At 38.5% G+C, this 24,110-nt stretch overlaps 4 protein-coding genes across 6 annotated transcripts; all 4 read left to right on the top strand.

The window, feature by feature from the left end:
* Positions 1-2,248: 2,248 nt before the first annotated feature.
* Positions 2,249-4,930, top strand: manea (mannosidase, endo-alpha). 2 transcript variants are annotated; one of them, XM_079457937.1, is made up of 5 exons: positions 2,249-2,426; positions 2,682-3,321; positions 3,418-3,527; positions 3,610-3,686; positions 4,036-4,930. In XM_079457937.1, the coding sequence occupies exons 2-5, from the start codon at positions 2,811-2,813 to the stop codon at positions 4,643-4,645; spliced, it is 1,308 nt and encodes a 435-aa protein (XP_079314063.1). In that variant the 5' UTR covers positions 2,249-2,426; positions 2,682-2,810; the 3' UTR covers positions 4,646-4,930. The 2 variants fall into 2 exon arrangements, with proteins under 2 accessions (XP_079314063.1, XP_079314062.1); XM_079457936.1 differs by having other exon boundaries at positions 2,255-2,426; positions 4,009-4,930.
* Positions 4,931-5,273: 343 nt separating this feature from the next.
* Positions 5,274-10,587, top strand: fut9a (fucosyltransferase 9a). Its single transcript, XM_079459407.1, has 3 exons — positions 5,274-5,602; positions 6,967-7,061; positions 7,155-10,587. The coding sequence occupies exon 3, from the start codon at positions 7,204-7,206 to the stop codon at positions 8,281-8,283; it is 1,080 nt and encodes a 359-aa protein (XP_079315533.1). The 5' UTR covers positions 5,274-5,602; positions 6,967-7,061; positions 7,155-7,203; the 3' UTR covers positions 8,284-10,587.
* Positions 10,588-14,640: 4,053 nt separating this feature from the next.
* Positions 14,641-17,717, top strand: fhl5 (four and a half LIM domains 5). Of its 2 annotated transcripts, none has more exons than XM_079459503.1 (6): positions 14,641-14,729; positions 14,914-15,088; positions 15,282-15,456; positions 15,851-16,020; positions 16,142-16,328; positions 17,232-17,717. In XM_079459503.1, exons 2-6 carry the CDS (start codon positions 14,930-14,932, stop codon positions 17,381-17,383), a joined length of 843 nt encoding a protein of 280 aa, XP_079315629.1. In that variant the 5' UTR covers positions 14,641-14,729; positions 14,914-14,929; the 3' UTR covers positions 17,384-17,717. The 2 variants fall into 2 exon arrangements, with proteins under 2 accessions (XP_079315629.1, XP_079315630.1); XM_079459504.1 differs by having other exon boundaries at positions 14,641-14,700.
* Positions 17,718-18,343: 626 nt separating this feature from the next.
* On the top strand, positions 18,344-23,345 carry LOC306895826 (transforming growth factor-beta receptor-associated protein 1; the record flags this gene model as incomplete). Its single annotated transcript, XM_079459366.1, is given in 14 exon segments — positions 18,344-18,446; positions 18,449-18,474; positions 18,478-18,824; positions 19,123-19,269; positions 20,765-20,884; positions 20,965-21,079; positions 21,082-21,159; positions 22,382-22,465; positions 22,469-22,500; positions 22,616-22,668; positions 22,766-22,956; positions 22,958-23,074; positions 23,210-23,319; positions 23,321-23,345. Coding segments are annotated over 14 exon segments (1,548 nt in total).
* Positions 23,346-24,110: the final 765 nt, after the last annotated feature.

A 24,110-nucleotide genomic window follows, 5' to 3' on the forward strand; every position in this document is an offset into this window, starting at 1 on the left:
TCGGCAGGACGCTCTTTAACAACCGGACCGTGCACGGTTATATATTCGTGTCATATATTTCTAACTGTTCAATCTCCGTATGCGTTTGGTATTGCACGCCGTGCCGCGCGCTTCTGCCTCGCTCTTCGCTGATGGTGGGATTTTCCAGCACGCGCCTCCTCTAAATTGCTACATTGTTGACATTGGGGCGATGACGTCACTGGCGATGCGCCCATAGTAAAAGTGAATAAAAAAACACACGCCAGCTGCGCGGGGCTTCCACTGTTTGTGAATTTCCACATCTTAGCACCTGTATATCACCCACGTACTTTGGGAATAGAGTATAACGCATTCAGCGCGCCCAGTGATTTCATAAAAGAATGTTTTTTTGCACAGATTTATTGCAGCATTGATCTCTCAAGAATCTATAGAAGTTTAAAGAAACGGACACATTACGATCTTCATCTATAATTCATACAATTATCTCTTTAATTTCTGTCTTTGTTTATAGCTTTCACTGAGTAGTTGGTATCTAGACAATACTATAAAAACGAACTGGACGTTGAGTACAATTAAATTATCTAGAAATACGCCTTGTGACTCAGAATGTAAGGGCTCTTTAATGTTAGCTTTCAATCACAATGTCTGTTTTTGTCCATATTTATTTGTTGTTTTTAAATGTAATAAAAACGAATTTTTATAGTTATGCACATTTCACAGTGACCTATGTAACCTCTATTGATGAAATGCAATGACAATTCAATTATGTTTAAAAACAACAGAAATGTCTGGAAAACATTTGCCCTGTTTTGTAGTGGTCCTACGGTGAGAGTTAGGCCAGCGCACATTTGAGTAAGCATAACAGCACTTAATCTCACTGTACCCCAAGGAACTGGCAAGCAATTATATGAATTATCAGGTTGTGGCAGACAGCTCAGGCTTCTCCTTTGATTCTGGTCCAAACGAGCCATAATTTTCACTGTTAGTTTAAAAACTATATCGGTCACTGATTCTCAAAGGCACAGAGTGGCACCGACATCAAAGTACTCTTTAGCTCACAAAATAAATACCTTAAAATGCACAAAAAATGCATCGGTTATGCATCCACTTTCACACAGCATCTGTGGAACCTGTCACAGTGTGCTTGATGCACTTTGGAAAGGATTACTTCCAGTATTGCATGAGCTATCGAAGTCCTTTCAAACACAAGGGATTGTTTTTCATTGGCAAAGTCTCACAGTGTAAACGACAATGGGGTATTTCTTTATTTTCCCCCATTCTTTTCCTTTCGCTTATTGTTTCCCTGTTATTTTAAATAATATGCTATTTACTTTATGGTACAGCTTTCCTGTAGCTCAGTGGTTAGAGCATGGCACTAGCAATGCCAAGGTTTGGGATTCAATCCCAGGGGATTGAGCATACTTAGAATCAAATGTATAGGACAATGCAATGTAAATCGCTTTGGATAAAAGCGTCTGCCAAATGCATAAATGTATATCATGAGAACATTCGCATTAAATATGGGGGTCTGCGCAACCAAGTGTCCTGTAGACAGAAAAGGTTGTATTGAGATGTACATTATGAATATATCATGTCCATCATATAATGAATCAGAACAAACCACATCATTGGATTATGATCAGCTGCTTAAAACTGACTTGTAGTCACCACGTTAAGTAATGCGAACAGTGCCCTCCAACGGATGTGATGTGACTTCAACATTTTCAAACCCTTGTTAAAGTGATAAAAATAATAGTAGTAAATGTTTATAAAATAGTATATAATAAAACAACGTAATAAACGATTACGTGATAACACGTAATACAATAATACATGTATTTAGTTCAACTGGAAATCATTAAAACTACATTTGCGAAATGATCTCACTTTTGTCTGATGATTCCCTGAAACTTCCCATTTGCATGTTACGTTAAAAGCGCAATTTATGTCAAGTGGAAAGTCATCGCAGGAATAACTTATTTAGCTTCCTTTTATAAGGACATTTCTGAAACCGCAAGACAGGAAAGAAAATACAGCTGAGCCTCAACTCAAACTGTAATAGACACGCATCACTATCAGACGCCGTCTGACAGCTGTCACACCGATCATGTCACGCTGGTTTACGAACTCTACTATGGCGAGGTGTAGCTCATGAATATTAATCAGGACACGTGACCGACCGCTTACCGCATCGCGCTACTGTGAGCTTGGCCTACGCAATAGTAGGATTCGTAATGTCCCTCCACTCCAGTAGACAGCGGTAAAACTCGCCCACGGTTCCAGTACAGAGTCTACCGATCAAACAGCACTGAAGAAAAACTACTCTCGAGACTTCCGCATGAGTTTAATGCAGCATTTAATTCACGAAGTGTCAGATGTGACAGCATTCATGCGATATACAGAAAATGTGTCTTCGATGGTCACATGATGATTGTCGTTCTTCAAAGGTATGATGTTGTAACATTTCCGTATCAGCTGTTACGTGAGTATTTGTATTGTACAGCTTTTACGTTCCGTGTCCAGTCTTGCAAATGTATACGTCCTTGAAGCGTATGCACGTGTGTCCTTTCTGCTAAAAGGGGATGATTTGTGTAGTCAAAGAAGATAATCATTTGTATAGTCAAAGCAAACCATGTGGCTTGATATAACACCACCTCCTGCGTACTTCAACTCTAGATTTGGTTGTTTTGTGTTTTTGACAGGTGTGCATGCATTCCAGAGGAAAATGATAATGATTATGAAGAAAACACCTTGAGGAGTACGAAAAAAACCTTGTTCTGTCATTGGCTGATATGTGATGGTGGAATGAACATTGACCGAACTCCAGGGTAATGGCAAGGTTTAAACGAAAGTCATGTTGTGTAATAATCGCTTTAGCATTGGTTGTATTGACCATACCAGTCATTCTAAAGTCTCTAAATCCTGAGGATAACAGTTTTGGCAGCCGGTTTGCATTAAGACTTATTCCGTCCTCAAGAGGTGTGGAAGAAGATACCAGATATCCTGTATCCAGTAAAGCATCGTGGATACCGAAGTTCATAGCTGCAAAGAAAGCTGATAGCCTAGAGAACAAAATGCAAGATTTCCCTGAACCGAACTATAATGTGCATGCGTTCTACTACGCATGGTTCGGTAACCCTCAGTTTGATGGAAAATACGTTCACTGGGATCATCCAATCTTACCACACTGGGACCCCAAAGTTGCTTTATCGTATCCCAGCGGAAGACACAAGCCTCCTGAAGACATCGGGACAAATTTTTACCCTGCGCTGGGACCATACAGCTCCAAAGATCCATCTGTTTTAGAAGAACACATGCTACAACTGCGCACAGCTGGTGTTGGTAAGAAGTCTGCTATTGAGTCTGCTATTATGTGTATGTTTAGCCTATGTTTATCTTATTGCTGAATATGCTTTGCAATAATTTGGGTTATTTTAGGTGTTCTTGCACTTTCATGGTATCCAGCTAATATGAAGGATGACAATGGTGAAGAAATTGACAACCTGGTGCCTTTGATTTTGAATGCAGCAGATATATATCAGTTGAAGGTATTGTAATAGAAACAGGTTGGGTTTTTAAGTTAAAGTCTTTTGTATTGTTCTGTCTTATCTGTTTTTGTGTCCTTTACAGGTTGTTTTTCATATTGAACCATACAAAGATCGTGATGATGTAAACATGCGCAAAAACATTGAATATATTGTGGAAAGGTAAGTGTGGTGACTTTCATCCAGTTCTTGATGTTTATTGACCCAATGTCCATGCTGTTTTTTTAATCATAAAAGGAAAAAGACTGTGTTTTTATTGGTGCAGGAGAAAAACAATATCTGGGCGTCTTCCCGTTGGATTAAAATTGGTTAATTCATGAAATATTATCGTTAAAGTATATTACTTTGCTTTTGCCTGTACATAAATGGAAAGCCCTGAACATAATTTTCACAGCTTTTGCACGACTACAGCTTCTAAGTGTTATTCTATTATAAGATGTGTGTGCCTGCTTTTCAAAAGAAAAAAGACTATTCTATCTTACAGGTATGGAAACCATCCTGCTTTTTACAGATACAAAACAAACACAGGCAAGTTTCTTCCATTGTTCTACATATATGACTCCTACTTGCAAAGTCCACAAATTTGGTCGCAGCTCCTGAAGTCGAATGGAAAACACACGATCAGGAACACACCATACGATGGCATCTTCATTTCTCTTCTTGTGGAGGAGAGGCATAAGAAAGACATACTGAATGGCGGATTCGATGGACTTTACACGTATTTCGCCACCAATGGATTTACTTACGGTTCCTCGCATCACAACTGGAGATCCATAAAAACCTTCTGCGATCACAATGACTTGATGTTCATACCAAGTGTGGGGCCTGGATACATCGACACTAGTATTAGGCCTTGGAACTCCCAGAATACAAGGAACCGCATCAATGGGAAATATTATGAGACCTCTTTTAATGCAGCAGTGGCGGCCCGGCCACAGATAATCTCTATAACGTCTTTCAACGAATGGCATGAAGGGACACAAATTGAAAGAGCTGTCCCCAAGACATGGGGCAAAACTGTGTACCTCGACTACCTTCCTCACAAATCTACAGCTTATTTAGAGATAACAAACAAATGGGCCAGAAGATTCAGTGAGGAGCAAAAGAAATGGTTGGAGTAAAACGTTTTCCATTTATTTGTTTGACTCCTAATAATGGAAAATGAATAAACGTTTCTCTCAGGAGTGATAAGGGCTAAGTTTGATCTGTTGGAGTTATGTGGGTTTGTTTCACTTGTTTAACACTTTTATCCCTGTGTATGAAAACTTGACTCATTACACCGAGATCAATGATCTTCTACCTGAAGCTGTAAATAAAATATACTGTAGCCTCAAGTTGCACTAAAATTTTAATGAATGTATTGCTTGTTTTTGCTCAATTAAAACTAAAATTGATTTATTACATTACTATCGCTTCTTGTTCAATGTTAAGATCGTTGTTATAACTGCGTTCTTCACATCACCACATGAATGAATGTATAACGCATTTTAGTACTAAAGAATGCTTTCTGGCATCAAGGCATGGGCTGCAAAGCAGTGCTTTCAACCTGCATTGGTGAACAAAGGAATAATGCTTTGTAGAGAAGTCTACATTCATAATCCCGTCTAAAGCCACAGATACATATTTCCCACATTTTACGCATATTTATATTTGCGTATATTAAATGCACACACGCGCACTCTTAATCCATGTGTATACATGGGTATAAACCGCACTGGAAAGGTAACAGGGCACTTGTCGGGAGGGGGCGGGGGACATTATTCTACATCGCATCACGGCGTTACATGGCGTCTTTTCCAGCGACGCACTTGCTCATAATTCCTGTTATTTTCACTTAAGGCTCTTGCATGTTGTGACTTGCAGGCACAGATTTCGGTCTGTCATCATCGCGGAGACACTGCAACATGCACTGATGCGCAGGCGAAGGCTATGGGTTCAGGTGCATCCTGGTCCTGGCGAATTATTTATATTACCATCATCGGAGGTATTTCAGCACCGCACAGATATGTGGAAGATCTACGTTAAATAAACGAAGAGCACGAAGTGGCTTTTCCCCAAGAATGATTGCTTATGGAGTGGTGAGCTAAACGATTTATTGAAATGGAGATACCTGTTTTGCATATGTTGCAACGCCGAGTTAAATATCGTGCACGCACTGCATGCCGCGTTATTTCTTTCATTCATCTCTTGAGGGATTTTTTTGAGTTGCAACAATTAAACATGGCACGAGCGCAGGGACGTTTATTCTCCCCGGAATGCTGCATGCGTTTTTGGAGACAATGCGGTTTAGCTTAAAATAGAAGAAGGGGGAAAGATGTAGGGAGTGTGCGAGATTTAAGCGCAGAGCTGGACGTTTGGGGATATTTCACGTAGTAAAATGTAAGATGTGACAATCTTAAGATGACCTTCATCACTGGTGAAAGCAAACCTCACCTTGCGTGATAGCACATCCATCTATTTTCCTACGAGCCGGAGAGAACAAGCTTTCAGATACAAGCTTTATTAATTCAACACATTGACAAAATATATACATAATTGATACATTATTTCACATATCTTACTACACCCGCATGCCTTTAGAATTCAAATAGATTTGCAGTCATGTTTTGCATCTTTTATTTTTCTTTAAGTCTTCCATCTATCTTTGCACACTGTAGCCTCCAGAGTGCCCCAAATACATCACAATACATTTCAAACAAAATGCCTTCCTTCCTGAGTTACATGCTTTTGCAACATTGAGGATTATTGAGTCAAATGTTAAAACAAACAGCTCACGTGAACGTGGATCAATGGCAAGTGTAAATGCTCCTTTCGCCACCACGCATACCAGCATGTAAATTACCAAATAAACACAGTAATTATAGGGGACAAGAGTTAAAACAGGTGTGTTAGGTCGGAAACATATGTGCCAAGTATACAGTGCTGATAGCGCCCAGCTGGAGCAGGACTAAGATACGTGAAATGATAAGAATCAAAAATATTTTTGAATGTATGGAAATGAAAATTTCATGATATTTTCGCGTGCTTGTACAATTGAAAAGTTCAGTTTTATAAAACGGGTACAGGCTACAGTGTGGAAATGAATACACTATAGCAAAACCTGTACCTGATTTTCATAGAACAAAATCTATCAAATACATATCTGTAGTTGTAGGCCTACTCTATCCGCGTATGTTACAGTGCTTAATGTTTTGTTTTTTAGCAAAAACGATCACAACACGTTTTTTAAACGTTTTATGTCATCACAGATTTTCTCTTGGTGTAATTTGGCCTTTAAATTCGATAATCTCCTTATATCCTGAAGATGGCAGTGTTTCCATACATACACCTTTATGACCTGGCATTAAAAATGCTTTTATATAGAACAGCTTATATTTAACTTTGATGTTTAAGTGATCTGTTGAATCTTTTGTGTTTTTCTCATGGAAACCTTGACAAGAAGACCTATGATTTTAGGACTGACATTCCTCTAGTAACAAAAAGAAGAACCCGCAATTTACCATCATTTTACTCTCTGGATACAAGCAAATCTGTCAGGTAAAATATCGAGACGATTTACTTTAGTGCATGTTAAGAAATTGCTATAATGATCCTCTTTCATCAGATGATTTTGTTTTTATGATGTTAAAGGACGCACCTATTTTGACTTTCTCTTCAAATCCTCATTGAAGGCCAGATTATGCCATCTTCAACAACGTACAGAATCCTACGACCCCTCCTGCTTGGTACCTTTTTACTGGGATGCTTTGTGACTTTGTTTTTAATGTACATCAAACCATCCACTAGCTGGTTGTCAGGCCCCGTTGAGTCAGAAACATCCACAGCCAAAGTGAAAAGTCTCCTTGCCAACAGAAGTGAACAAAACCAGACCACAATCCTGGTCTGGCTTTGGCCTTTCGGAGAAACCTACGATCTGAATGTCTGCAGTTCTTTGTTCAGCATCGATGGCTGTTTCATCACTGCCGACCGAAACCTTTACAACAAATCTGACGCTGTCGTCATACATCACAGGGACATCAGCAGCGACCTGTCAAACATGCCCCCTGCGTACCGGCCTACTTTGCAAAGATGGATTTGGATGAACTTTGAGTCGCCGTCTCATTCATCTCAGTTACCTGGTATTGAAAACCTGTTTAATTTAACTCTTAATTATCGGCAGGACGCTGATATACAAGTGCCTTATGGATCGATCGTCGCAGCACAAGGAGAGGAGGACTTTGTACCACCGAGCAAGAACAAGCTTATCTGTTGGATAGTCAGCAACTGGAACCCAGATCACGTAAGGGTGAAATACTACAATGAACTATACAAACACATTGAGGTTCATGCATACGGACAAGCATTCGGTGAGTACATTTCAGACCAGGACTATTTCCCAACAATTGCGAGCTGTAAATTTTACTTGGCATTCGAGAACTCTATTCACAAAGACTACATCACCGAGAAATTGTACAACCCTCTTTCCGTTGGCACGGTACCTGTCGTGCTTGGACCCCAGAGAGAGAACTATCAGAATTTTGTGCAGGGAAATGCTTTCATCCACGTCGATGACTTCCCCTCGCCGAAAGAGCTGGCTGAATATCTTCTGTTCCTTGACAAAAACGAAGAGCTTTACCTGAAGTACTTTGACTGGCGTAAACATTTTAAAGTAAAAAAGGCCTACTTTTGGGCAGAACATACATGTCTCGCTTGTGACTACGTCAGAAGGCACAATGAATACAAGACAATTAACAATCTTGACAAATGGTATTGGGTATAACCCACCCCCAAATCTCTGTTCAAGTTGCATGACAGAAGAAACTTCATGTAACTTAATTTAAATGAAACATTTATTTTTGTAAACGCCCCAAAGTAGTTGTTAATTTATTTTGCGCTTGATTTTGTTTACACAAACATGACGAAAACAATGCATTTAAAGTTTATAACAATCTTAGTTTTTTTATTTCAGCATTTTATTGTATCTGAATTTTGGAAAAAATGACCAAAATTTATTTAAATTCAATCCTATAAATGAAACCAGTTTTCTAGGTACGTCAAACTGGAAGTACTACTGAGAAAATGTTTATTTCATGAGAACAGAGCACTTTCTAAAAACAGATATTTATGCTTTATTTATACCATTCGGTTATTGTGTACATGTTAGTGATAGAGTCATCTATGCAGCGTCTACAAAACTTATGTTGTGAAAAATGTTGTACTGTGAATGTAATGTGTATAGTATGTATTTTGAGAAGACATGCCTTCTATTTTCTTGGTTTTGTGTGGACGTTGTTTGCAATCATGAAGCGCTCATATTTTTTATTATGACATCATAGTGATAATGTAACGCTGTCATCACATTTGCTACTCAAAAACAAATATGCCAGCAGTGGGTGATTGCTGATAATATTTCACTGTATGTAACTGCTGATGATAACACCATCAGCTTACATGGCTTGGATATGTGTCAAGGTACTGTAAAGTTACGTTTTATCAATGTCATATTTCCCTTGTTAACAGACAGATACATGTATTTAAGACGAATTCCGAGGAAAGGTGGACACACAGTAGACCTTCTTCCAAATGTTGCCAAATGATTATGCTCCGATGTTTGAGACAAATTTAGTGAAGGGCAAAACGACATGAATTGAAACGGTGCCATCTTGTGTTTGTCAGAAAGCAATGCCCCGCTTTCAGATGCAAGTTTAAAAGACTTGTTTGCTGCCGTAGGTTTCTTTCGTAAAAAAGAGAAGCATCTGTGATCTTTTACTCTGGGATTTACACATCCACCTTTCTCAGATCCGCTTCATTTCACAGTGAAAGACTGTTTGTGCTTATGTAAATAAATTAGAGAGTTTTATTGATGAACTCTGATATTGACTTCTAAGAGGACAACATGCACGACTGTGTTTTGCATTGTTGATACTCTTTGTATGGACATGCACAATGAATCAATAATATTTGGAGCTGATGTTTGTTTTAGGTCATTTACAGGTCCAATTACTCATAAGCACACAACACAACACAGTTGTTGTTTTGTCTCTGTCCTTCTGCGCATTGAAACACTTGCTCTATTAATCATCATCTGTGATGAAATACACAATGCTTGTGTTTTTTAACTTTTGTATTCATAAGGGACCATCAGATGATTTTAATAGTGTTGTTAATGCATTATGTGTGTATTGCTCAAAATGTTCAAACCCTGTTTAATGTGTCGGACTTTAATATGAACTGTGGAAAAAGGAGAAGATGTGGTCACGCAGGCCACCCACCACACATCTCAGATCAGTGTTTGTTTGAAGATAATCGGTTTGCCGTTAACGTTCTTTATGCATTGTAAATAGCTGTATTGTTGGATGATCTCTAACCCGTAGCGAATGCCGTGGGGACGATGCACTGAAAGAGTTGAGTAAAGTAACCCTGAGCCTTTGCACCAAGGAAGAAAAGACGAAAGACAAGTCCGGAGACAAAGGCGTCTGTGTTATGGAAAGGCCAGTTTCTGTCGACGAGGCAGTTTACGCAATGGAGAACTGTTTTTGGGGGGGATTCATCTTCTTGACTGTTTCACCGACGCTGAGAGGAACTTCATGTTTTCTCACACTTTAATGATTTATTGATCTACCAACACGTCATATGGACTCAAATCAAAGAGGTTTTGGGTAAAAAATGACCGGTGAAATAAGTGGTTGTATGTAAGTGAATCAGAGATTGCTCATTTGCTTACTGACCATCATTATTGACTTGTATTGTTTTGTCCTTTCTCTTTCTATTCCTCCTGTGTACAAATGTTTGCCGTGAGCTCTTGGTACCCTTTAAAACAGTCTTTGCATTATGAGTGTGTTAGTGGGGTCTGACTCGCAGCTCCTGCTGACTCATACATGTAGGGTGGTGGCACAGTCGCCAACACGGAGTACGATATCTCCTCTATGCATTATGGACTCAAATGCAAAATGACCCACATTCCTGTTGTGCTGAGGAACTCGAGGGTGTATAGGACTGTTCATTGCAAACATTAATTGCCAAATGAGTTACTGTAGATGTCTGTTAGTGAAATAAGGAGACAAAAATAAAATGACATTCACAGAATGCCACGGCTCTCAGTCTTGATTCCGAGATACCAGCAACGAGACATTTCACCACCCGCAGCCAAACATCGACGAGCTTTTTCAGCAACATGTAAAAATAGCCCAGCAAATCCACTGTAAGTTGAATGATGATACCAAAGAGAGAGTTTGGTGTGCTGGCCATCAAATCCCCTGTTGTTGTTGTGACCTCTCTGTGTTGATACACTGGCATTTAGAGTTATCCCTCTGAACCTTCTATGGCAGTGATTCTTAGCCTTGTTCTGTCCTCACAAAATATGGAGATACAAGGTTTCAGAAGGACAGCAGCGGAAATGCATGTTTTATGAGTGTATATTGAATGTGTCTGTGTGCTTTCAGAGGACGAGAATATCAGCTGTTAATCCTTAAAGAACAAATCTAAAATTTTCAATTATGTTCTTAACTGAGATATTTAAAAACTGATACATTTATTCAGGAGAAAAATTAAATGCATTTAGACGCAGATTCATATTTTGACTAAAGGTGACTAATAATGATTTATGGCAAAAAAGAATCATGAAATATGGAGATGCAAGGAAGGAAAAGCAGGGCAAATTAATTTTTATTAGTATTTGTTATTTATAATATGCATGCTTTAGCTTGAGAACAAATTAACTTGGATGGAGTTTTTAATAAAACAAATCACACAGATTTCATGAGGAACACGCAAAAAGCCACTAAATAATGTAATAGAAGAACCCTTTTTTGGCTTTATAGTTCCACAAAGAGCCTTTAACCTCATTTTGTTCAATTTGTTGTATTTGTAATGGAAAGTGATTTAAAAGACTATTAAACGTTACATTTTTATTTATTCGGGAACCCAAAATGGTTCTTCTATAGCATGGCAATGACAAACCTTTTGTAGTACCTTTATTTTTTAGTGCATACAAACAAAATCAGATTCAATCCAACAAAACTCACACCAAACCCTATAGTTCACTTTGATGATGCCTTAACAAGCACTTGGAGCACCTTATCCAACCACCGGCACCAAACACTAAGTTAATACCTAAATCTGGTACATAGATGAAACTGTTGAATGTTACAGTAAAACTTTGAATCAGCCTTTTCAGCATATTTTCTCACTTTGTCTCACCATGACCACCATCACGAGAGCATCTCAGGATCCCCAAGGGGTGTATACAGTTCTGCAAGATCATAAGGTTCGCGGAAGTGCCTCTTTGTCTTCTCATCCACCAGGCCTATCCTGTTTCCAACTGAGAGTCTCAGCAGCTTCGAGCTACGAAGAAAGGCTACCGTCAAGCTCAAATGAGCTGAATAGTGTGAGACCACTTATTACTGTAAAGGCCACCTGATCTCAACCCAGAGACTCCACTTATACCGTCAACACTTTGTTAGTCCACAACATAATGTGTAACTGAGAGGTGGCTAAAGTAACTGCCTTGTAATAATTGGGTTAAAAAAAGATGACAGAAGACAAAAAATAATTGTTGATATGAAGGATTGGAAGTCGGGGTCATGCGGTACAATTTGAAAATGTTTGTTAGAGTTATGGCATTGCAGTTATGTCTACAATGCTTACATTTATACATTGTACAAAATATTTCATCACAACAATACACTTCGTATGGCCGCCAACAGAGAGGGTGTGGGTACAACATCTGCCAGCTAAGAAGGCCATGCTAACCGGCCAAACCCCAGGCAAAAGTTTAGTCAATGCAAACACACGTGTGAATGCTTCGCCAATGCATTTTAAGCATGCTGTGCTCTTGTAAACCCTTCATGTGTTCTTTCTTTACTGTGGTGACAACCACTAATAGGGTACTCTAGGGCATAATGGAGATATGTTGAAATGTTTGCGCTAGTAAACCAGATGTTTTTTTATTCAGTAGCTATAAACATGTCAACAGTGGATGAGAGTAGTAACTGTATTTACTGTTGCTATGCCAGCACGGTATTAAGGCAGCAATCTGTAACCTTTGCCTCAGTATTGCCATCTATGTTAATCTAATAAACTTGAAATATATACAGTGTAGATGGTTTCATCGGATGCATGTGCCTGGCCCAAAGTTAACTTTCGGTCGGTGTTTGGTTATAATATCACAATTTATTTTATAGTTAATTTATATAATATATAATTGTTTATGAATTGTGTTAAATTAAATTAATCAAGTTAGTGATGCTTCGAGTTTGGGCCACACGACGTCAGTTTATGTTGTAGCTGCTAAACCTGTCTATACAATATACTGTAAAAAATTAAATTGCAGGTTACTTAAACACATACTGTATTTTCATATAGGTTGAGGTTAAATGATGTCAAAACCGTCATTTCCTGTGAAACTGTATACCAACAGCTCAACTTTATGAGGTACTTGGTCAGTAGTTGCATTTGGTTTACTTGTCTATTCCTGCAATATAGTCCCCAACCCCAATAGTCGCCGCCATCTTTCCATCATAAAGGAATGTTACACATATGTTCAGCTGCATTTATCGACCATATAAAACAGCCAAGACATATGCTGGTTATGCATGCTCGACGCATTAACACGCTGTCACCTCGTAATTCTGATTCCTTTCATTATAAATTTCTATAAATCCTATTTCAGTTTTTTCAATCTGCCCTTCCACTCTTACCTCCCTCTTAATCTCTGTATGCACATTCAGGCAAATACACCCATAAATAAAAAAAACACATATTTAAATATAGCACACAATATAATGACTGTACTCACTTCTCTAGTTTCACACAAACGTGTAGTCTGCTCCTTGATGCCTAGCAACCTAAAGTCTGTGAGTGTTTGTTTGTACCGAGCGAAGCTGCTATCTGCACAGTCGGAGATTAATCCAGTACTACAGCAGACATGCTTCGAGCTAAAAACTCCCGATGATGGATGCTTTTCCAATTCAGACATCCAGGTCACATTGGCGCTTGTTACAGGTGTAACATTAAAAAGACAGACAGATACAAATGTTTGAAGAAGACAACAAGCTCTATGTAAGAATTGCATGCGGTTCTCGAGAACAATTAACGTGTACATCAATGCAGAATTTGAACCAAATCTCTTTATTGTGCACCAAGCGTTGAATGTGTTCTTAAGCAGTATTTGAGACAATGAGGCAGAAGGGACTACATGCATGCATGACGGATTAAGTTCTTTAACCGCTGATCTTCCCGAGCTATTTTTGCGCCCACATCATTTCTCTCATCCACTTGAAAAACGATACGAGCACAACCTCTGAGAATCATTTTTAATTCATTGGATTAAAGTATACTCAAACAGGACATATTACCGCAAACTTTGAGTCATAGTCACAATGGCAGTCTCAAGCAGGTGTGAAAGAATCTCCAAAAGTAACAAAAAAGCACAAAGCTTTTGAGAAAATGAAAAGTAGCGTGTATGCACAACATCTTCAACATTTCTGTAGGAGAATGAAAATCACACAATTACGCAAATATGAGAATATGACAACATTTGTTTTTTTAAGATTCAAACATTTTACTACTGCAGCTTAAAATGACGTTTACTGTACATTACGGCATTTAGCAGAAGTCAAGGAAAGCCCTCTGTGTGAAACCTGTTGCTGTGGAAATTGCTGCACAGTCTATAGAACTTTCAATTAAAGCAAAGCCATTTTCAAGGCTGCAGAAAAGCTTGGCAACGACAAAAACATTCGCCTCCAGCTCTCTCTAAGCCATCAGCAGTTGCTTGAAGGCTCAGATGTGGATGCAGTGTGGTATCAAGTATCTGAATACAGTGCAATCGAAATTTCACAGATATATGAGCGTATTGTGTCTTTAAAATGAAAAGTTAAAGAAGATTAAACGGGTGATTTTCTCGTGTAGTGCCTCAAAAGAATTTGTTCATAAAGGTTAACACACAGTCACGCTGATATTAAAGCACACGAAGATCTTAACACACCAGGCTCCGTGTAAATCATCTTGACCATAACAAGTGTGTTGTGACTTGCCTCCCATAAAAGGTGTGCAGATAAGCAACTGGTTCTTTGTCCCCAGGGATTTCAACTAATAAGAGCAATAGTATTTATAGAGGGTCATTTTAATGCATCCCCTCAATCTCAGACCACCCCTACGCCTGGTAGTCACCCTGCAGCCCTTCTGAAGCACATTGGAGGTAGAGTTTACTCACACTTACAGACAGAGGTCAGCTTTGCAGAAACATTTCAGACGGTTTAAGATTTCCTTGAAACGTACATAGTTTGCAGAGACCACCATTACATCATGTTGTATAAATGTTTTAAGACGTGCCCATATTTTGTGGATGGCACTTTTCTGATTGCTTTAATCTGGGACGTTGTAACAGTTAATGGCTCTGTTTGCTTTTAAGGCGTAAACAACACATCATGTCTGTGGAACGATTCGACTGCCATTACTGCAAGGACACTTTGCTCGGAAAGAAATACATTTTGAAAGAAGACACGCAGTACTGTACAAAGTGTTACGAGAATTTGTTCGCCAACTGTTGCGAGGAGTGTTCTTTGCCAATCGGGTGTAACTGTAAGGTATGTCTAACTGTAAAATTACTGTAAGCATCAAAATGTAAGATTTGAATTAATACATAAAATCGTATTATTTTAATGCAAGCAAAAGGTTTTGTTTATGAGAACTATCAATGGGGAATTTAAATATCTTGTGTATTGAATGAGTGACAACGACAGAACTGATAGTTTCCCTTTTTCTGCATGCATACTTAAGGACCTTTCCTACAAAGACCGACACTGGCACGAAAATTGCTTCAAGTGTGCCAAATGCAGCAAATCATTGGTGGACAAACCATTTGCTGCCAAAGATGACCTTCTGCTTTGCACTGAGTGCTATTCCCATGAGTACTCCTCAAAGTGCACCACATGCAAGAAAACCATTATGCCAGGTACAATGCATTAAGCCTTTTCGGAAACCAAAATGGTGGTGATTTCAGCTTCTTTTAGCAAGCAGTGCGGAATCATCATTTTAACAGACAACTCTCCAGCTAGCACATGTGTGGTTGATGTATATTGTGTGTTTTATACAGAAAATATTCGTCATATCTGGGAAATATTTCTGGATGAAAAAACCTTGCAGAATGAGAGTTCTTTAGCAGTAATTGATAAGATAAAAGACGAAAAGATAACATCTCTAGATGACAGGTGGCTGGAGGGGCGGGGCTTGAAAAATTAGATGATTATGTCGCATGAGAATGGAAAGTTGTTTTAGATTGAGAACAACTCATTATATTTTGATCATTTTGGTGAAATGTTCAAAGCGGTCGTTTCCCCATATGTTAGGTTCACGAAAAATGGAGTACAAAGGCAGCAGCTGGCATGAAACGTGCTTTTTGTGTCAACGCTGTCAGCAACCAATAGGAACGAAGTCTTTCATCCCTAAAGATAACAATTACTTCTGTGTCCCTTGTTTTGAGAAGCAATTTGCCTACCAATGCTGTGCTTGCAAAAAAGTAAGTCATATACCTTTGTCTAGAAATCAGACATATGAAAAATGCGAAAACTCACTGATAATATTGCAATAAGATAAAATTGCAATTGCACATTTATTAAATTGCACTTTCAATTCTGTAGGCCATTACAACTGGTGGTGTCACCTATCAAGATAAGCCCTGGCACCGTGAATGTTTTACTTGCATTGGATGCAAGAGACAACTGACAGGCCAGCGTTTCACCTCACGAGAGAATTACCCATACTGCCTGGACTGCTTCAGCAACCTGTATGCCAAGAAATGTGTGGGCTGCACCAAGCCAATTACCAGTATGTTTCTTCCTTTAAATAATACATTTTTTTGTGCGATTCAACATTAAAATTCAAAGTGATGTAAGCATATAATAGCAATGAGTTAACCTTCAAATTACCTGAGATATCACTGAAAACCAGTGTCCAGAAATATAACTTCTCAGTGCTACAGCCTTTGAATATGTAAACTGCCTGCAAATGGATGGAGTAGTTTTCCCTACCTTAGCCATACTCCAGAGTCCAGACCACACTAGTTTTCCAGACGCGGGTTAGAAAAACTCGTGCCGCAGATGTGTTTTGATAATGAGTCTCTGGCACTAAGTCTGTTTTCTTTTCTCCCTGAAAACTCGAAAGGAAATTTATCTATCATGTACAACGCAATGCCGCCCGAAAGGGAACGCTTGACGCTAATATTTTTGCACACTTTACTCGTGTGTTCATTGGCCTACGTGAGGATCCGTAGTGTGGCTGTAGTAGTTTTGTTATCTGGCAAAATTAATGAACACATGCAATAAAAAACATTTACGTTTATTTATTTAGCAGACGCCTTTATTCAAAGCGCCATACAAATGAGAGATCACTTAAAATCAACAGTCATGCAAACTGCAAAGACTTGCACGGGTAACTTAATATCAGTCTAAAGATACTCACGTTCCTTTCTCTCCATTAAGTAAAGCAATGTTGCAATGATCACATATAAGTCAATATGAGTATTATAAGCAGTCAGTTTGACTTGATGCTGCGATCAAGGTACCGCGAGAGGAGATATTTATGAAGTCCAACACAACTAGAGTCTGTGTAGGTGCTTTGGGGGAGGTGTCAATTCCAGAATGTTGAAAATTGTTTACCGCACTTTTAAAACAACGTTTCTTGACGGGGAAAGTATTTTACTTGACTGTCACCTCTGTGTGTGTGGTCCAGGCCTGGCAGGTGCGAAGTACATCTCCTTTGAAGAACGCCAATGGCACAGTGAATGCTTCACCTGTATGCAGTGCTCCATTTCTCTGGTGGGCCGTGGGTTTCTAACTCAGCGTGATGACATCCTATGTACCGACTGCGGCAGGGAGAAGTGAGCTCACCTGAGTGTCTCACTCAACAGTATCCCAAACTTTTGCTGGACAGCTTCCCACAATGCTTGTAAGGCTGCAGTTGTTTTGTTTGTTGTTGGAAAATAAAAACTTTTGGTTTTGCTTATTCTAAATTTGGTTTTCTCTTTTCTGTTGGAATAAATGAAAGAAGGTTGTGTAGAAAGTCTTGAATGAACATGAAGGATTAATCGACTGATGAATTGAAGTGATTTTCTGTGTAGTGAGGTTTAGGATGCAAAATGGAATCACATTTGAGATTTTTACTTTAAGCTCACACCCACTGCATTTTTTTGTTAATAAATGTCTGATTTCTCCTTTTCTACTGTCTGTTTTTTTCCCATCTATTCTGCTGTATATTTTATACGTCAAGGTACACTGGTTCTGTTTGTTTGCTTTTCAATACAACAGTGTTCTAGGTTTTTAACTTTTAACATTTATGTTTTTACAGTAAATCGACTAATAATATGGCGGATCCCTAAAGGGCGTGACCCACCCGTACAGAATAAAACAGATCCGACTAGGCCTCATCTAAAATGACTAGACATAAAACATACAGTATTATGCTAACATAAATTATGTGTATTTGTCTTAGTTCACAAATATTTCTAGTCTTTCCTGGGTGTTTTTGGTGAAGTGCAACCATGCGCGCTAAAAGCAGCATAAAACCGCTGACACAGACATCCTCTCAGGATGAGAATCACATGGCAAGGTCAAAATACACTTGAGTGAAAAACAGACAGCTTCAGGGCTAATGAGGCGAGACCATTCTCTGCTTGTTTTATTTAGCATTATGACCAACAAACACATAACTGTATATTCTCAAAAGCGAATTCGAGACCACCCGTGTTTATGCTTGGCCCCCAAAGTTATCTGAGCTTAGGTCTTTTCCTCCCCTAGGTTTCTTGTCTACTTTTTAGGTCTATTTTTTGATCCAAACAAGAAAAAATGACCATGAAAGCCTTTATTGGTCTCCCCAAAATTGCGTGTTTTGGTAAAAACCTCTATATTGGGACCAAAGGGGGAGCCGTAGAGTATCTGACTGTAAATATTGCGAGGTGGAGAAGAGACAGATGGGCTGAAGTGGAGCCATCGGCCAGCTGATAGCGGTCCCTATTCTGAATCATCTCTTGGTGCTGTGGGATGCTTCTGTCACGGTGTTTAACACATTCTCGCTTAAACCCATTTCTACCCTGAGGAAAATCCAGAACGTGTCACTTATCTGCATCCGTGAGTCACTGCAGATGCAGTCTGTATCTGTGGAGCTTTTCAAAGCTTCCAGCAAGAAAAAAGCAGTGAGCGTTTATAAGGTGTGTGTGGACAGATGGGAGTGTGTGAGACAGGCGGTTTTGCCTCACGAGCAGATATTGACAGATATTTTCTCCATGCAGAGCCAAACCACTCTCTACCTTTTCCCATGGCCTGGGACGTTTTATATTTATTTTTTCTTTGGAATTTTAGGACAAACATCACACACAAAATTAAAGTACATCAATTAGCTCTTTTATGACATATCGCTTATTGCTCCCCAAACTCTTTGTAAGTCGCTTTGGATAAAAGCGTCTGCTAAATGACTAAATGTAAATGTACATAAATGAAACTCCATTAAAGCTCCTGATATATAAAAGGCAAGCAGTTCTCACAGACTAAATGAAGTATTCTGTTTGTATTTTGTGAAGTCATAAAGTAAAGTCAATGTCTGATTCATAGGCATGTTTGTGATGAAGAATGAAACATCTCAGAACCTCCTCTGCATTGTATTTCCCATATGTGCTAGCTCTACAACATCAGGCCGTTCATATCTACAGCATGCTGGACCAGCAACTGAACAAACAATTATTATACAATTTGGCAATTTCTCGTCCCAAAAGAAAGTTCATTTCAGAATCCATCCTACATTTGGCTGATGCTTTTATCCAAAGCGACTTTGCATTATACTACACATTGAATCCGAGCATGTGCGTTCCCCATGACCTTGCCGTTTGGGTGATCTGTTCCGTTAAGGGCATGCAGTTAAGCTTATTATAAATATTGATGGATCTCTTTAATTTGTAAACACAATGTTTTGGCTCTAAATACAGAAAGCATTTTCGTTGTGGCTGAGAAAGCGATTCATCGCCTGTCAGCGGTTCCCCTTGAGTATCAAATTCAAGATCTACTTAGCAGAGAGAGAGTTGATGAAGCTCTGCTGGACGGAGTTCAAGATTGAGGATTAAGTACTAAACTGAGTCGATTTACGTCTTATCTTCCCTTGACATGTTAGTGACTGTAACGTCATCTATAATCTGTCACCGTTAATCAAGCAGGTCTATATTACCTGAAGAAAGCTATAATATTAACCCCCTTGAAGCATGTGACCTTAATGTCATCGCTGTTTGCGGGAGCCACAGGGAAATGACACCATGACAACACTGATCGGTGTGTAGTGCTAAGCAAATAGTGCTGTCCATAGACCATAATGAGCACAATTTAAATAAAAAGTAACCATGTTTGCATCGAAAAGAATAACAATCATTTAAATAAGGCAAATCACTACTTTAGCTCATTTAGCACTTAGGTTGTTTTGCAGAACAAAAAAAGCGGTCCATCACATTAAGGTCACATTAACTACACATTTTTTGTTAAATATTAAAACCCTTTACTTTATTTTTATAGTCCCACAGTGGAAGGTAATGCACAATTATGACATTGTGAAATAATTTTCTTAGCCTCATATGTGCTACTATTGACAACTAAAACTACAATTATTAAAACATTTATGTTCATTGAAATTTAATATTTGCCTAAATTTCATTGGAAAGACATAAACTAAACAAAAAGTAGAAATGTTTCCTTAGCAAAAAACAAAACAAGTTGAGGCATTAAAAGATTTACCCTTGTTTAGTGTTCGGGTCTGCGGGACACATTTCCAATGTTTACTATCAAAATATTTACTTTTTTATTTATTCAACAATAATTATTTAACAAAAATATATAAGTTACAACTTCAACTGAAATAAACATACATTTAATCTAAATAGCAACGTCAATTTGTTTATTATTAACAAAAACGTATTTATAAAATGCTTAAGAAATTAAACTCAAACTAACATAAAACTAGGAATATTTTACAATAGCTCATTTAAATATTAATACAACTACAAAAAACTAATGCTGATGTAAACGCTCAACGATTCACATCTAAGGAGACTTAAGTTCTCAGTGTTGTATTATTTAAGCATTAACTTTGTCTAAAATGTTTCTCATAAAATCCCTTAAGACATCCTTGTTTTGAGTAGCCTACAAACTAAAACCTCTGTCGGTCTGATACTTTGGTGTCTGGGGAAATACGAGCCTATTTTGACAAATTGTTTAAACTGCTTCCTTTAGAGAAACGTCTGAGATGTCTGTTTCCCAGGAGAAAAACCTAAGAAACAAGACACATGATGATGTGTCTAAGGATGATAAAGTGCTAAGGACGGCTTTTGAGGAAGCAAAGGAGCTTTTCATGTAAGTACTGCTTTATCATTTATTTGTATTTGGGAATCTCTCAGCTTTTGATGACCATGCAGCTCATCTTTGTTCTCCAGTATAGGTAAACTAGACCCAAGGAAAATCATTAGTCACAGCCATGCCTATGTGGCAAGTGACGATTTCACACCTCAGACAACAGCGGTCAGCAATGCCAAGGATCTCTGGACCTTCAGCCAACATTTCAGCAATACCTCAACTACTTGGATGACTTCTTGAGAGAAGTCAGGCCAACAGCTCAAGGCCAAGGGCCGGTTGCATAAACTGCTTAGACTAGTCTTAGATGTCATACATTTTTTTCTTCAAGACAGGTCATAACTTCTTTAAATCAGTAACATAAAAGGAAGATTGGCCAAATTTAAATATGAATAGTCCTAACTAATTCCTAATCTTTGAGAATAGCTGTAATGGAGCGGTTATGCATGATATCGACTTTTAAAGCTGTATTTGGAACAAAGAGAATATGAGAAACTGGACCAGCTTTTGTCATCTAAAAATAACTAACCTTTCCGATGCGTTTGCCTGACCTGGAGCAGCACAGAAGGTTTGGTGTAAAACTTTGATAAAACTTAAAAATGTGTTACTATTTTAGGTTTTTCACACTTGGATGGCTCTCTCAAATTCAAGGCCAGCATTTCAATGAAATTCAGATATCTTAATAATGAACTGAAAAGTGATGAAACAGAACGAGAAAGTGGCTTGAATTTATGTTTGGGTTAAAATCATATAGGAAGAGTATGGGGATACGTCACAAGGTGTTTTTCAACATGTTGTCGATACTCTAACCCACACACAAACCCATCATCTGGATATTTGTAGACTGGGTTCCTCAGAAAGATCAGAAGGCAAGTATTCTAAACATACAGCAAGTATTCTTTACAAACTGTTTTCGCCTGCAGGGGGCAGAAAAGCACAAAGTTCATGTATTAAATTATACTTAGAATTTGGCTCTAGATGACAAAATGCATTGCATTTCTGTAACGTGTTGATCCCAGGCACAGACATACTGATAAAATGTATACCTTGAATGCACTGTAAGTCACATTGGAAAATAAATAGAGCTAAATTGTATTTCTTTTATAGCTCAGGAGATTTGATAAAATACTTAGTTTCGCTGCATTTAAAGGAAAAGTTAATCCAAATCATTTACTCAACCCCCTTGTCATTCCAAACCTGACTTTCATTCTTCTGCAAAACACAGATATTTTGAAAAATGTTGGAATCCAAAGACTGCAGAGCTTTTACAATGTTCATTATATATAGGCGAAATAATTTGCATTTGGAGTTCATTTTAAAATCTTCAATATTTTGATCTCTTTGATCTCAGTTTGTGACGTCGCTGATGTCTCTTCTGAACGTTACAGTTTGTAAAATTATCTTTTTCACAATATAAATTTCTGAGATTCACTTGACTTGATCAAATTGTCATCGAAAATGTCATTCTTATTTAAGGTGGTAAAACAAATTTTTACAAAGAGGCATGCCTCGTACCAGAGTGTTTCTACACCAGAAGAAGTCCTCACCTTTCTTGCTAACCCAGTTGCCATGACTCTTTACTTGTAATATTTAATAGTTAATGAATTAAACAGCAAGGAGTCCGTTCTATTTTTCCTTGGAAATGCAACACATTACAAAATTAAGTGCATTTTATTGTAGACATCAGTGCCAGGTTAGTCTTGACTAACTAAGATGCACTTCATCTATCCACAGGAAATATCACAATATGCTCATTGCAGAATATGTCAAACAGGTGCTGCAGTCAAGTAAAGCTGCACAAAATAGAGACATGAGCGATGGACAACACAAACTAAAGCAATAACTTTGGCAATCTTCTGTTTATAATTCTGACGCCATTTTAAGTGAGTACAAAGCCGAAAGCTAATGTAGGAGGACCTCTGGTGGACAAGAGAAGGATTTTACCTCACCCTTTCTTCCTCACCCTCCGTCAGGTCTACCATCACGTGATCACTGCGGTGGACCTGCTGAGCAAAAATGCATTGACTTTTGACTTAGTCAGCGTGCTGAGTGTTCTGCCGGGTTCATGGTCTCTGGAAGTTGGTCCTGCGGTTCCAGTGTGATTCACTGAGAGGAACGGAGCAAGAGAAGAGAAAGAGGGGTCTGGAGGTTTGTCTAGCCAAGGTGGAAAACCTAAGATATAAGCGTGCCTGGGTGAGCCGCTCTGTAAATAAAAGCATTTGACTATTGAATGATGCTCACCATCCGACCTTTACGTGTCCCGTTTGGCTTTGTGGATGAAAGAAACATTCAGTAAATCTATGCTAATGTTTTTCTTAATGCTTCCAGATGGAAGCGACTTGTGAAAAAATGGAGGATGGAGGTTGTGTTTGCAGCCACAGCCAGAAACGTGTCACAGGTCTGGAGTTCCTGCGAAGGCCAACGGGAACACACATCCTGGCATGTTGGAGAAAGCTCTCAATAAACAACAGAGACAGTCTTATTCACATGTACACTACAGGTTCTAGCAGCCTTAAAGGGACAGTTCACACAAAAATAAAAAGTCGGTCATCATTTACTCACCATCGAGTTCCATATCTGTATACATTTCTTTGTTAAGAAATAGTTGGAAAAATTACAATGGTAGTCAAAAGTGCCCCAGAATTGTTTGCTTTTCTTAATTTGTGTTAAACAGAACAAAGAAATATATAAAGCAAATTTTCCTGCTATGATAGTCAATAGAACTGATTACAAGCATTCCTCCAAATATCTTTCTCTGTGTTCATCATCTTGAGGGTGAGTAAATGAAGACAGAATTTTTGGGTGAACTGTTTCTTTAAATGCACTTAGTCACTATGGCTAAAAGCGTCGGCCATATGCATGAATGTAAAAAGTAAAAAAGGTACATTTGAAAATTATGCAGAATTATCGAAAAACAAAAGTCATCCCATTCATCTTAGCCAGTTCATTCACTTTAACATGAAAACTCTCTCAATCTACCCAAAGCCTAGACATGCCATGTAAAAATAAACTATTCTCTTCAACCACGTTCATTCATGCTTCATACAGATCCACTGACATCGACACAAGACGTTCCACTTGATTTATATTTCTTAGGCGAAACGGTAGTTGACCTTGGCCTCCGCCAACCCCAAACATACACATTTTCACACCGGTTCCAGAGAAGAAACTATATTATAAACAACTCAACATCTCTTTAACACCCACTGGACTGGTTTGGCTCGGCGCT

The sequence above is a fragment of the Barbatula barbatula genome, assembly GCF_947034865.1.
Source record: "Barbatula barbatula genome assembly, chromosome: 6".
Taxonomy (NCBI): Eukaryota; Metazoa; Chordata; class Actinopteri; order Cypriniformes; family Nemacheilidae; genus Barbatula; species Barbatula barbatula.

What these genes read in the sequence shown, in the direction of transcription:
- manea (XM_079457936.1), top strand. Translation starts at nt 2,811, where the DNA reads ATGGCAAGGTTTAAACGAAAGTCATGTTGTGTAATAATCGCTTTAGCA. An exon ending in ACTGCGCACAGCTGGTGTTG is followed by an intron (nt 3,322 to 3,417) that starts GTAAGAAGTCTG and finishes GGGTTATTTTAG; the next exon opens with GTGTTCTTGCACTTTCATGG. An exon ending in ATTGAATATATTGTGGAAAG is followed by an intron (nt 3,687 to 4,008) that starts GTAAGTGTGGTG and finishes TCTATCTTACAG; the next exon opens with GTATGGAAACCATCCTGCTT.
- fut9a (XM_079459407.1), top strand. Translation starts at nt 7,204, where the DNA reads ATGCCATCTTCAACAACGTACAGAATCCTACGACCCCTCCTGCTTGGT.
- fhl5 (XM_079459503.1), top strand. Translation starts at nt 14,930, where the DNA reads ATGTCTGTGGAACGATTCGACTGCCATTACTGCAAGGACACTTTGCTC. An exon ending in AATGCTGTGCTTGCAAAAAA is followed by an intron (nt 16,021 to 16,141) that starts GTAAGTCATATA and finishes TCAATTCTGTAG; the next exon opens with GCCATTACAACTGGTGGTGT. An exon ending in CTGCACCAAGCCAATTACCA is followed by an intron (nt 16,329 to 17,231) that starts GTATGTTTCTTC and finishes TGTGTGGTCCAG; the next exon opens with GCCTGGCAGGTGCGAAGTAC.